The 14,699-nt window shown below is 45.6% G+C and overlaps 1 protein-coding gene and 1 non-coding gene across 2 annotated transcripts; both read right to left on the reverse strand.

Moving 5' to 3' along the window:
• Positions 1-253: 253 nt before the first annotated feature.
• On the reverse strand, positions 254-359 carry LOC145952935 (small nucleolar RNA R71). The gene has a single exon (XR_014430442.1). It is a non-coding gene; the product is annotated as a small nucleolar RNA R71 (small nucleolar RNA).
• A 12,595-nt stretch (positions 360-12,954) lies between these two features.
• LOC145952537 (uncharacterized) lies at positions 12,955-14,394 on the reverse strand. The gene is made up of 3 exons (XM_083064920.1): positions 13,958-14,394; positions 13,375-13,753; positions 12,955-13,260 (listed from the first exon to the last, which is right to left on the reverse strand). Exons 1-3 carry the CDS (start codon positions 14,392-14,394, stop codon positions 12,955-12,957), a joined length of 1,122 nt encoding a protein of 373 aa, XP_082921046.1.
• Positions 14,395-14,699: the final 305 nt, after the last annotated feature.

Genomic DNA, 14,699 nt, shown 5'->3' on the forward strand with positions numbered 1-14,699 from the left:
ATCAGTTCTCATCAATTTTCTGGCCTGGATCATGAAGACCCACACACTCATCTCTACACTTTCTATGAGTTGTGTGGTTCAGTTGGAGTTTCTGGGACTGATGAAGAGGCACTTTTCATGAGGTTGTTTCCATTTTCTCTGAATGGTAAGGCTAAGGCTTGGCTTCATTCTCAGCCAAACCAAAGCCTGACAACTTGGAGGGATGTGGAGACCAAATTCTTAGCCAGATTCTTTCCCCCATCTAAGAACACTGAAGCCAGAACTGCTATTGCTACTTTTGCTCAAGGTGCTGATGAGCCACTATGTGAAGCATGGGAGAGGTACAAATCATTGTTGAGGAGGTGCCCGAATCATGGTTTTGAGGTGGAGCTTCAAGTTCAAACTTTCTGTAATGGGCTACAACCTCAAACCAAGATGATATTGGACGCTTCTTTTGGAGGGTCAGTCATGTTCAGAACTGCTGAAGAAGCTATCACAATCATTGAGTCCATGGCTTCCACAGACTTCAGGAGCCAGCATGGTAGAAGTCCTTCAACCAAGAGAGGAGTTTTGGAGTTGAGTACTCAAGATGCGGTGTTGGCTCAAAACAAGATACTTTCCCAACAAATTGAAGCTTTGAATCAACAGATGGCCAAGCTTCCTCAACAACTTCAAGCTATGCACTCTAATGCTCCTCCTATGCAACAAGTGATGGCATGTGATTTTTGTGGAGGTGACCACCCTAATGGTTATTGTGCCGGATCTTCTGATCCCCAAGGTGCAGAAGTGAATTACATGGGGAATCAAGGGCGGCAAAATTTCTCTCAACATCCCTATCCGCAAAATTCAAATCAGGGGTGGAGAAATAACTATGGTGGAAACAAACCAGACATGAATGCTTCATCAAGTAGCAGACCTCCACATCAACACCAATACTCACCTTTGTATGAGAGAACCACCAAGTTGGAAGACACGTTGCAACAATTCATGCAACTGTCTATGTCCAACCAAAAGAACACTGATGCCTCAATTAAAAATTTGGAGATACAGGTGGGGCAAATAGCAAAGCAGCTAGCAGAGCAGCATAAAGGTTCTTTCTCAGCCAACACTGAACAAAACCCGAAGGGGCACTTGAATGTAGTGTCTACAAGAAGTGGTCGGGAGTTTGTGGTGAAGGAGAGCGAGAAGAATGATGAGAGCAAGGAGAAGAATGACACAGGCAAAGATGATGATGATAGTGTTGATGAAGAGATCATCTTAGAGGGCCCAGGAGTGTGGAGAAGGAGAGGGGGAAGTGAGTCGGTTGTAGAGAATAAAGAAAAAATTGAAAATGACAAAAAGAAGGAGAAAGAAAAAGAACTTGAAAAAGAGAAAGAAAGAATCAGTAGAGAAAAGAATAAGGCGCCCATGGAGGAGAGGAATATTGTGAAGGTGCCACCCACCAAGAGCTTACCGTATCCTCATGCACCTTCAAAAAGTGATAAGGAGAGGCAATATGCTCGGTTCTTGGAGATTTTCAAGACCCTGCAAATTAACATTCCGTTCTCCGAGGCATTAGAGCAAATGCCTACATATGCCAAGTTCATGAAAGAGCTCCTCACCAAGAAGAGAAAGTATTTTGAAGAGGAGACCATTACATTGGAGGCGGGGTGTAGTGCCATTATTCAGAAGATGTTGCCAACAAAATCCAAGGACCCTGGTAGTTTCACTCTCCCAGTCACTATTGGGAGTTTAGCTATTGGGAAGGCTTTGCTTGATTTGGGGGCTAGCATCAATCTCATGCCCTTATCTATGCTTCAGAGGATTGGCGATTTGGAGGTGAAGCCTACTCGCATGACTTTGCAGTTGGCGGATCGATCTGTGAAGTATCCTCATGGCATTGTGGAGGATGTTCTGGTGAAGGTGGACCGTTTCTTATTTCCCGCTGATTTCGTGGTGATGGATATTGAAGAGGACGTTGATGTACCTCTCATTCTTGGCCGACCATTCATGAAGACTGCAAGAGTTCTAATTGATGTGGATGATGGGAAGCTTAAGGTGAGAGTGAATGATGAAGAGGTTGACTTTGATGTGTTTGATGCCATGCACTACCCCAAGGACAAGAGCAGTTGCTTCCGGGTTGATGTCATTGATGAACTTATTGAAGACTCCAGGAAGCATATCTCTTTCACTAACTCTTTGGAAAAAGTCTTAGTCAATATGGTTGAATACCTCCATGAAGAAGAAGATAGAGAGGTTGAGGCATGTTTGAGGAACCTTGACTCATATAAGGAGGTGACACCGGACTCAGTGCACATGGAAGATTCGAAGGATGATGGGGAGGTGATCACCCCGAAGCTAGAGTTGAAGATACTCCCTTCTCATCTAAAGTATGTGTTTCTAGATGAAGGTGGAAGCAAGCCGGTTATCATAAGTAGCTCCTTATCCCCATTGGAGGAGGAGAAACTTGTGAGAGTTCTGAAGTTTTACCAAGGGGCAATTGGTTGGTCTATTTCTGATCTCAAGGGAATTAGCCCAGCCTATTGCATGCATAAAATATTTATGGAGGATGAGTACAAGCCGGTTGCTCAACCACAGAGGAGGCTTAATCCTGTGATGAAAGAGGTGGTGAAGAAGGAAGTGATTAAGCTGTTAGATGCCGGCATGATCTACCCTATTTCTGATAGTGCATGGGTGAGCCCTGTGCAAGTAGTTCCAAAGAAGGGTGGCATGACAGTGGTTCGGAATGAGAAGAACGAGCTGATTCCTTCTAGAACGGTCACGGGGTGGAGAATGTGTATTGATTATAGGAAGCTAAATAAGGCTACCAGGAAGGATCATTTCCCACTCCCATTCATGGATCAGATGCTTGAGAGATTAGCTGGTCAAGCTTATTATTGCTTTCTTGATGGGTATTCAGGTTACAACCAGATTGTGGTGGATCCGGAAGATCAGGAGAAGACCGCTTTCACTTGTCCTTTTGGTATCTTTGCTTATCGGAAGATGCCATTTGGATTGTGCAATGCTCCTGCAACATTTCAACGATGCATGCTAGCTATATTCTCCGACCTGGTGGAGAAGAGCATTGAGGTCTTCATGGACGATTTCTCCGTGTTCGGGTCTTCATTTGACGAATGCCTGACTAATCTTGAAGTGGTGCTTAGAAGATGCTTGGAGACCAACCTTATACTCAACTGGGAAAAATGCCATTTCATGGTGACCGAGGGGATAGTTCTGGGGCACAAGATTTCTCACAAGGGCATTGAAGTTGACCCAGCCAAAGTGGAGGTAATAGAAAAACTTCCTCCACCCATCAATGTCAAAGGTATTAGGAGTTTCTTAGGGCATGCTGGCTTTTACAGGCGCTTTATAAAAGATTTTTCAATGATAGCCAAACCCCTGAGCAATCTCCTAAACAAAGACACTCCTTTTTGTTTTAATGATTCTTGTATGAAGGCTTTTGAAGCTTTGAAGGCTAGACTCACCTCTGCACCCATAATCACTGCACCAGATTGGAAACTGGATTTTGAACTCATGTGTGATGCTAGTGATTATGCGGTTGGGGCAGTCTTAGGCCAAAGAAGGACTAAAATTTTTCATGCCATTCACTATGCTAGCAAGGTTTTAAATGAGGCACAAATCAATTATGCCACTACTGAAAAAGAGTTGCTAGCCATAGTGTTTGCATTGGAAAAGTTTCGGTCCTATTTGATTGGTTCCAAAGTGGTTGTGTTCACAGATCATGCAGCCATTAAGTACTTACTCACCAAACCGGATTCCAAGCCAAGACTCATTAGGTGGATTCTTCTGCTTCAAGAGTTTGATTTGGAGATAAGAGATAAGAGTGGCAAGGAGAATCTGGTTGCTGATCACCTCTCAAGGCTCATAAATGATGAGGTGACCCTGAAGGAGAGGGATATCTTGGAGGAATTTCCTGATGAGAAGCTGTTCATGGTGCAAGAGCGACCCTGGTTTGCTGACCTGGCAAACTTCAAGGCAGCTGGAGTAATCCCTGAAGATTTCACATGGCACCAGAAAAAGAAGTTCCTCCGTGATGCTACCTACTACGTTTGGGATGACCCTCACTTGTTCAAGATTGGTGCAGATGGCCTATTGAGGAGGTGTGTCTCAAGAGAGGAGGCCAAGAGTATTTTGTGGCACTGTCACAACTCCCCCTATGGAGGTCATTTCAATGGAGAGAGGACAGCTGCCAAGGTGCTTCAATCTGGATTCTATTGGCCAACACTCTTTAAAGATGCCCATAGTCACACCAAGCAGTGTGACAGTTGTCAAAGGGCCGGAGGAATCACAAGGAAGCATGAGATGCCCTTACAGAACATGCAGGAAGTTGAGGTGTTTGATTGCTGGGGCATAGATTTTGTTGGTCCACTGCCTTCGTCCTTCACAAATGAGTATATTCTCGTGGCAGTGGACTATGTCTCAAAATGGGTTGAAGCCATTGCTACACCCAAGGCGGATGGCAAAACAGTGGTGAAGTTCCTCAAGAAGCACATATTCAGCAGATTTGGTACCCCCAGGGTACTTATCAGTGATGGAGGTACACACTTCTGCAATACTCAATTGGAGAGGGCTCTAGAACATTATGGAGTCCATCATAAGGTTGCCACCGCCTATCACCCTCAAACCAATGGGCAAGCTGAGGTCTCTAACAGAGAGATCAAGAGGATTCTGGAAAAGACTGTTTCAGCTTCAAGGAAGGACTGGTCTACAAAGCTTGATGAAGCTCTATGGGCTTATAGAACCGCCTTCAAATCTCCAATTGGTCTCACTCCATTTCAGTTGGTGTATGGAAAAGCTTGCCATCTTCCTGTGGAACTGGAGCACAAAGCTTATTGGGCTTTGAAGCTGTTGAATTTTGATCCTCTCAGCACCGGTGAGAAGAGGAAGCTGGAGCTGCATGCTCTTGATGAATTGAGGCTCCAAGCCTATGAATCATCTAAGCTCTACAAGGAGAAGGTCAAAAGCTATCATGACAAGAGAATTCTGAAGAGAGAGTTCAGGGCAGGCCAGTCTGTGCTTCTGTTCAATTCCAGGTTCAAACTCTTTCCTGGAAAACTGAGATCAAAGTGGTCTGGCCCTTTCAGAGTTAAGGAGGTGAAACCCTATGGTGCCATAGAAATTGAAGATCCTGAGGCACAAAGAAGTTGGGTTGTGAATGGACAGCGGTTGAAACCCTACTTGGGTGAAGAGGTCGAAAGACTTTGCTGTATCCTTTCTTTTAGAGACCCTTGAGGTCTCTTCTTGTCAGGCTCGGGACAGTAAACAAGCGCTTCCTGGGAGGCAACCCAGAGATCTGAACTTTGTTTTTATGTGTTTTGCAGTTACTTATTATTTTTAATTTTTATTGTTTATTGTTGTGTTATAATTGTTTGTATTACTGGTTCTAGGACTTGTTGTGTGGATATTTATGTTCTATGATATGTATGTTGTATTGTGTTGTTTGTGTTTGATATTCTGTGTTGAGTGTGTGAATCATGCTTGAGTGGATAGATTTAAGTTGAATTTGTGAGGAGTGTGAGGAGTGAAAAACCTAGGTGAAAGCTTAAGAGTTAATCACGCCGGGCTTGTCTTATCCACGCCCAGCGCACCTAGAGCATTGTGGTCTCTGTCAAGACTCACGCCGGGCGCAATTTATTTTTGCGCCCGGCCTAAACTTCATTGTAGCACTGGAACGACCACGCCCGGCACATTTATTGGCGTGCCGGGCGCATTAATGGTTAGGTGTTCCAGGGGTTAGCCAAGCCCGGCGCGTATAGCGCATTGACCACTGGAAGGTTGGAGCATTAATTGCGCCGGGCTTACCATCTGCCACGCCCGGCATCACACCAGAAAGGGCAAACCTTTGATTTTTACTGATATGGCGCCCGGCGTGGGTAATTTCACGCCCGGCGCGACCGCGCGAATGCCTTAACTCAACTTCCTCACCCACGTTTCTCATTTCACTCAGTTTTTCTCAACTCTCTCTCAACTCCACTTCCCCTACTCATCTCCACCTCAAGGGCACGCGGTTTTCCTTCTCCCTCCACGCACTCCACCTCCAGTAGGTTCACACTCAATCTTTTCTTGCTTGTTTTGCATTTTTCCTCTTCTTTTTGGGATTTTTGGGGTGTTATTTTGGGGTGCAACCATGCCAGGCGCGGTACCCAGGGCCGAAGCTGCGAAACGGCCCGTTCTGGTTCCAGAACGGCCCGTTTTGGACTTTGGAACGCCCTGTTCCATTTCCAGAACGGCCCGTTTTGGACATTGGAACGCCCTGTTCCATTTCCAGAACGGCCCGTTTCGAATTTAAGAACGCCCTGTTCCATTTCCAGAACGGCCCGTTTCGAATTTAAGAACGGCCGTTCTGATCTTGGAACAGCCCGTTCTGGCCCTTTTTCTGAACACGCGTACTCGCGCCCGGCGTAATTTATTTTTGCGCCCAGCGCAATTGGTTCCAGAGAGTGCACACTATTGCATGCGCCCGGCGCAATTATGTTTTGCGCCCAGCGCACGCGCTTCCAGAGAGCTTTCTACACTCTCTGCGCCAGGCGCATGAATTGCTAAGCCCGGCGCAATTCCCCTCTGAAACCCATATTTTAGGTGTTTTTAGTTCTGTTTTAAATTCCATTTCCAGTCTAGGGCTAGTTTCCTCTTCGGTAAAATGCACTGGTCATCCGTATATATTTTTATACTCATTCTGTCTGCCTGGGATTTCTATTGTTTAATTTCTACAGATGGCATCTTCCAGCAAACGCCCGCGTCAGAGCAAATCAGGGCAAACTCCGCGTAAACCATCTCGACCTTATTCTGATATCTTCCTCACAGAACGCAATGAAAAGCACTTTGAGTCGGTGAGTGCAAAGAAATTTATTCTTGAGAGAAGGGTCGAGTTAGAGCCAGGCGAGGCCCCTGAATTTCAAGCAGAGATGCGCCGACGTCGATGGGGAACGCTCGGCTCTTATCCACTTCCGGCTAACATAGCTGTGGTCAAGAAGTTTTACACTAACGCTCTGCGACAGGAGGGGCTTGCCCCATTCACCAGTTATGTTAGGGGTGTGCATGTCCCCTTTGATGCTCGGACGATCAAGGAATTTTTGGGGACCACATTGAGGGATGATGAGCAAAACGAGTATGGCAACTACAACCACACTGCGATGGATCCTGCTGTGGTCGAGGCTGCCATTTGTATGCCAGGACGTGGGTTCCATAGGAACCGAGCTCAGCTACCTCTGCATGTGAAACGCAGAGATCTTCTTTTGGTGGCTCGCATTTGGTCAGCTTTGGTGCATGCCAACATTCTCCCGTGCTCCCACGTTTCTGACCTACACTGGACCCGGTCCATGCTTATGTATTGTATCATGACTCGGCGGACCGTGGATCTGGGGGCCATCATTTGCATGGAGATAGCTGGCTGCGCCAACTCCGCACCGGGGTCAGCACTAGGACATCCATCCCTCATCACCCAGTTATGCCAGTTGGCAGGTGTGGATGTCCACTCGCCACCATTTGAGGGTCCTGGCAGGGCCATTGACAGCAGATACATATCTGCCTATTGCCAGGACCGAGCGCCAGCAGCAGCCCCTGCCCCCGAGCCTATTCATATGGCTGAGCCCCAGGATGACGTCCCCATGGATGATGCTGCTGCCTCCGACCCTCCACTCACTTTCCATCAGCGTTTTGACGCCTTGGAGGGTCGCATGGCCACATTCATGCAGCGCCAGGAGGACCGCCTGGATACTTTCATGCAGAGGCACGAGGGCCAGATGGCATCACTCCACCGCGGACAGACCTTCATGTTTGATGCCTTCAGGAGATTCACACTGCACTCTGCCCCCGACTACCAGTTCCCCACCTCCGCTGACTATCACGCTTACACAGGGTGGCCTGGGGACCAGGCTCCTTTCTTTTGGGGGGGTGGAGCTTCTGGAGGTGCTGCTGAGGAGGGTGGAGCTGACCCAGGAGCTGCGGATGATGACCAGGCCCATGATGATGCCGATTGAGCTGGCCTTGGACCATTTTTAGTTTTATTATTTGTTGTCATTTAATTTTTCTGTTTTTCAGTTGTAGTTATTTAACTGTTTTAGTCCCAGAACCTTATTTTATATATCCATTTCTTTTTGGTGATTACTTTGTTGGTTGTTTTTGTGAATATGCTGCTTTAGCATGGTTTTTGATCTTGTTGATACTTGCTTTGCTTGTGGTTGATTCTGGATTGTAGTTTGCTTGATGTATATAGTGTATGTACCTTAGACGTTTTCAAGCCACATTAGATCTTTAGTTCATGACTAGTTGCATACGGGTTTCAATGTTGATCATAGAACTGAGCTGAGTTTGATAGTTTGTGGATGCACAGCCGGGTGAGGTTTGAGCCTAAACACTGATGAGTGAACTACGCTCAGGTTGCATGATAGACTTTGCTTGAGTTTCCCTGGTGGTTTGCTTATGTTGTGCACTTATATGATCAAGGCATTCACATCTCCATATTTTGTTAACCATCTAAGCCAAAAAGCCATCCCCACTTTTCACTTGACCCAAACCTTCATAAGCCTAAACACCACACCTTCCACTAATCCCAAACCATAGAAAAATTAACCATAACCCTTGCTTTGGTTAAGAGAGCAAACTGATAACATCAAATAAGTTTGGGGGAGTTGAAGAATGGAAATTTTGGGAAGAAGAAAGTATGTGGTCAGCCATTAAAAAAAAAAAAAAAAAAAAAAAAAAAAAAAAAAAGAGAGAAAAACAAAGCAAAACAAAAACAAAAATATTAAGATGCAAAAATGTAAATATGCATCTCATAAAGGCTAATGGTTTGGATCGGGTAAAGGGCATGTGCTTAATTGTTGTAATGGGGTATGGAGAGGGACATCATTGTAAAATCTTATTTGCTCTCTTAAGCTATAGCACCTTCAATCTTTGAAAAACCATAAAACTGCTACCCGCTTGACCCTGCTTGACCCAGATTGCCCTAATAAAGACCTTGTGATAAGTGCCTGCATTTGTTTTACCACTGGTTTCATTTGGAAACGAAGAACAAAGTTGAATTATGTGGCGTGAGTAGTAGACTAGAGAGAAACACTCACCCTGATACACTAGTGTGCATAGAGAGAAACATTTTCCTAGTGAGGATGCATACACAGATAGTCATTACTCTTCTCAGCTCTTTAATCTCTTTTGAAACCTTTGTTTGCACCTTGTCATGTTCTATTGCAATAATTGTGATTGGAAATTCATCTGAGGTTCATGCTTGCGAAAAGAAGATACAAGTGAACTAGGATGTAGAAATTGACTCACTTGCATTACTTGTTATCCGCTAGATTAATTACCTTTTGCTTGAGGACAAGCAAGGTTCTAAGTTTGGGGGAGTTGTTAAGTCTCAATTTTACCTCTTTTTGGATGAGACTTATACAAGATTTAATGAGCAAATTCTTCCATTCTTTGTATCATTGCAATATAATTGTTCTCATTTTGGTTTATTTTGTATATGCAGGTATTCAAGTAGAGAATTGAGGATAACAAGGCCAAAGGAGTGGAAATCAAAGAATTAAGGAGCAGAGCAGGCAATCGCGCCGGGCGCAATTTATAATTGCGCCGGGCGCAATTCAAGGCCGAGAGCACATTGAGCATCAGGGGAAGCCCGCGCCGGGCGCGAAGTGTAACGCGCCGGGCGCAATAACCCTAATCTGTCTCCTCAGGCTGCATAAAAGGAAAAGTTCGAGGGTTTTCTCCCTCATTCACACATTGGGCGCGTTTTGGGAGCTGTAGAAGGGATTCTCGGAGCTTGAAGCCGTTCGTGTGTGGGTCTTTCCTTCGGTTCTTCCTTTCCTCTTCCATCTCTATTTTAGTTTTCCCCTCTTTGTTTTGAGAGGTTCTATCCATTGTATTGGGGTTTTGATGTAACCAACAAACTCTATTGTAATCCCTTTGTGTTTAATGATGCATATGTTTTGTTTCATTCCTTGTTGTGTATGATTCCATGCTTAATGCTTGCTTTGGCTTGATTACCCTTTGCATGATTTAAGGTTTCATTGAGTATTGGGAAATATCCTTGAAACTAGTTATGAACTTATGCCTAGTGGGAATTGTACCTAGGGATAGGGCTTGACCCATTAGTAGTCTTAAAACCCTAACTGGTAATGCAGGTGGAGGTATTGAGTACTCAAGGGATTGATATTCAATATTTTGCACCTAGGCTCTTTCTCTAAGGAATTAGGTCTGAGTAAAATTAGGATTGACTAGGCAATGAATTCAACAAGAGATTAAGGATACATTAGTGTCACGTTCGGTGAAATCTGATCCCCACAACCTCACATTACCACAATACCATTCCTTACCTTTTCCACTCATAAAACAATATTTATTTACAGCTTTCATTCCAATAGTCACAACTTGGCATTCACTGCACAAACTATGAAATTGGAATTATTCTTTAGTCACGAATAGTCAATAAATGCTTATATTACCTTCTAATCCCTGTGGATACGATATTTTTACTACTTGTACGGCCGGTATACTTGCCGTGTTTGAGTCCGTTGAGGGAAGTAACCTAATCTATAATTATAAATAAAAGTACTTCAACGGAAATCTCAACACCCACACGCTGTATGATCTGATAGGGACCCACGAACCTCAGTGTCAACTTCCTTGCTTTCAGTGCTCTACCCACACCAGAAGTCAGAGTCACCTTCAAAAACACATGCTCCCCTTCAGCAAATTCCAGAGGCTTCCTTCTCTTGTCAGCATACGACTTCTGCCTACTCTGAGCAGTCTTCATCTTTTCCTGAATCATCTTCACTTTCTCAGTGGTCTGTAGGATTAACTCCGGACCTACCACCACTGACTCACCATCTTGGTACCAGCACAGAGGAGTCCTACATATCCTGCCATACAACGCTTCGAATGGCGCCATCCCAATGCTTGCGTGAAAACTGTTGTTGTAGGTGAACTCAACAAACGGTAGGACCTCCTCCCAGCTACCCAAGTAGTCTAACACACAAGCCCTAAGCAGATCCTCCAAGGACTGGATTGTCCTTTCTGACTGACCATCCGTTTGTGGATGATAAGCAGAGCTCAACTTCAACTTCGTGCCTAAGGCTTGGTGTAGACTCTGCCAAAAATCTGGAAGTGAACCTCGGATCTCTATCTGAAATAATACTGGAAGGCACCCCATGCAACCGTACTATCTCCCTCACATACAACTGTGTCAGCTTCTCCAAGGACCACTTGATGTTGACAGGTAAAAAGTGTGCGCACTTGGACAACCGGTCTACAATCACCCAGATAGCATCACTATTCCTAGCTGACCTAGACAACCCAACAATGAAATCCATGGTAATGCTATCCCACTTCCACTCCGAAATCTCCATCTGCTGCATCAACCCACTCGGCTTCTGATGCTCCACCTTTGCCTTCTGATAAGTCAGACAAGCCGCCACATACTCAGCTATCTCCCTCTTCATGTCAGGCCACCAGAAAGTCTTCCTGAGGTCTTGGTACATCTTAGTCATACCCGGATGTATGCTAAGTCTACTCTTGTGGCCTTCTTCCAACACAGCTTTCTTCAGCTCAGCATCCTGCGGTAGGCAGACTCTACCCTTGAACCTCAAGATTCCATCTTCTCCCAGTTTGAAGCCAACGGCCTTCTCGGTACCCAGCAACCCAAGAAGTTTCACCAACTCAGCATCTTGCAATTGCTTAAGTCCAACCTGCCTCAAGAACTCATTAGTTATGGTGATTGTCCCACAACTAATGTGATCCTGAGCTAACTCCACACCAAGGTTCAAATCTTGAAATTTCTCAATCAGTTCCAACTCCCTCACCATCATGCTCGACATGTGGATGGATTTCCTACTCAACGCGTCCGCCACAACATTGGCCTTACCAGGATGATACATCAACTAGAAGTCATAGTCCTTCAGAAACTCCATCCACCGTCTCTACCTCATGTTCAGCTCCTTCTGATCAAACAAATACTTCAAACTCTTGTGATCACTAAAGATGCTGAACCGAGCTCCATACAAATAATGTCTCCATATCTTCAAGGAAAAAACAATAGCTGCCAACTCCAAGTCATGAGTGGGATAATTCCTCTCATGGTTCTTCAGTTTCCTTGAAGCATAGGCCACCACTTTCCCATGTTGCATCAATACACACCCAAGACCCTGGTGAGAAGCATCACAATACACATCAAAGGGCTCACCAGGATCTGGCAACACCAACACCAGGGAAGTAGTTAACCTCCTCTTCAACTCCTCTTCAACTCCGCTCACAGGCATCTATCCAAATGAACGGTTGCTCCTTCCTCGTCAACTGGGTCAGAGGTGCTACTATTCTAGAGAATCCTTCAATGAACCGACGATAGTAGCCCACCAATCCCATAAAGCTTTGAATATCAGTGACAGTCCTCGGACGCTCCCACTGCAGCACCGACTCCACCTTAACCGGATCAACAGCAATCCCCTCAGCTGAAATCACGTGGCCCAAGAACTTCACTTCATCCAACCAGAACTCGCATTTAGAAAGCTTAGCATACAGTTGCTTCGCCTTCAAAACCTCCAGCACCATTTTCAAATGCTCTCCATGCTCCTCCCGGGTTCTTGAATAAACCAAGATATCATCAATAAACACCACCACAAATTTATCCAAGAACGGTCGGAAGATCCTGTTCATGTAATCCATGAACACTGCGGGGGCGTTGGTCACACCAAACGACATCACGACATACTCATAGTGACCATACCTAGTCCTGAAAGCAGTCTTCGGTATGTCACCCTCCTTCACCCTAATCTAGTGATAGTCTGACCTCAAATCGATCTTAGAAAATACCGATGCTCCTCTTAGCTGATCCATCAAGTCATCTATCCAGGGAAGAGGATATTTGTTCTTAATGGTCAACTTGTTCAAGTGCCGGTAATCCACACAAAGGTGACTACCCCTATCCTTCTTCTTCACCAACAACACAGGAGCACCCCACAGTGAAACGCTCGGCCGCACCAACTATTTTGCTAATAGGTCCTCCAACTGACCTTTCAACTCAATCAGCTCGGCAGGAGCCATCCTATAGGGAGCCACCAACACTGGCCCCACACCTGGAACTAGATCAATGCCAAACTCCATCTCCCTTACAGGAGGCAACCCAGGCACCTCATCAGGAAATACTTCAGCGAAGTCTCTCACCACATTTATCTCAGAAATGACCCTTTCAGTCTCCACACTCATCATAGCTAGCAGAAGACAACACTCTGCTCCATCCCGCAACCATGATTCAGCTTGACCAGCTGAAATCAACAAATCATCTTCCTCCTATGGAAAGATCAACCGTCTATTGGCACAATCTATAAGAATACGATTGGCAGATAACCAATCCATCCCCAAGATTATGTCAATATCAACCAAAGGCAAACAAATCAAGTTTACCTTGTACTTCTTCCCATTTATAACAATGGGACAGCAAGCACACAGCTCAGAAGCGACTACTGAAGCAGAAGCGGGCGTCGACACTAGCAGTCTCAACCCCAAATCACACACAGGCACTCCCAACATAGCAACACATGCATAGGAAATAAAAGAATGGGAAACCCCAGAGTCAAACAAAAGCATCACATCCTTACCAGCAGCCTTGCCCTTCCCCTTCACTAGGTCAGAAGAAGTTGAAGCCTCAGCACCAGTCAAAGCGAACACCCTACCAGCTGTAGTGGGTCTGTCACCCCTCTGAGTCTCGGTCCTCTGTACACTACTCCTCTGAGTATCAGCTCTCTGTGCATCACTTCTCTGTGTACTCCTCTCCGGTCTACTCCTGGTGGGGCAGTTGAAAGACACATGGCCTATCTACTGACATCTAAAACACCTGCTCTCAGTGTGTGGACAATCCCTGATCAAATGGGATCCACCACATCTGTAACACCTAAGGGCAGCACCTCCACCCTGTCCTCCTCCTCTGATAGTCTTAGCAGGTTGCCTAATAACAGGACCCCTTTGTTATGGCTGGGGCCTATCATACGGCTTCCCCTGACTTCCACTTCCTCTCTTGGACCTAGCTGGTCCCTCCGCAGCTCTGATCACTCGGTTACTCCCTTCTAACCTTTCTACAATCTTTGCTTTCTCTACTAAGACAGGAAACTCGGTGATGGCCATAGGCACCACCACCTTCTTCAACTCATACTTCAGCCCCTTAGCAAATTTTTTGCACTTCCAGGCTTCAGAAATAGCCTGTGAATAAAAACGAGCCAAGTGCTCGAACCTCAATGCATACTCTGATACAAACAACCCACCCTGATGTAATCGCAGAAACTCGGCCTCCTTGGCGTGCCTCACGCTCTCCAGATAATATTTCTCCATAAACACGGTCCTAAAACACTCCCAATTCACTATAACTCCCCTAGCAGCAAGCATCTGGCAAGTATTTATCCACCAATGCTCGACTTCTCCCACCAGCATATACACAGCATATGTCAACCTTCTCTCTGGAGAACACCCCAGAACATTAAAAATCTTCTCTAACTCACGTATCCAGCGGTCAGCTACCTCTGGATCCGCTTCACCCGTAAACTGTGGGGGATGACACTTTCGGAACTCAACCAGGTCCTAGCTCTCCTGTGACCCCGTGGGTCTTGCTGCACCAGCTGCAACTCTTTCAGCTTCCATCCTAGCAAAATATACATTTTGCTGCTGCATAGCCATAGCCATAATCTTCATGGCACGGGCTATCTGTTCGTTGGTTCTAGTCATCGTCTACAAAAATA

Source organism: Cajanus cajan, chromosome 10, assembly GCF_000230855.2.
Source record: "Cajanus cajan strain Asha chromosome 10, NIPB_CcT2T_4, whole genome shotgun sequence".
NCBI classification, from domain to species: Eukaryota; Viridiplantae; Streptophyta; class Magnoliopsida; order Fabales; family Fabaceae; genus Cajanus; species Cajanus cajan.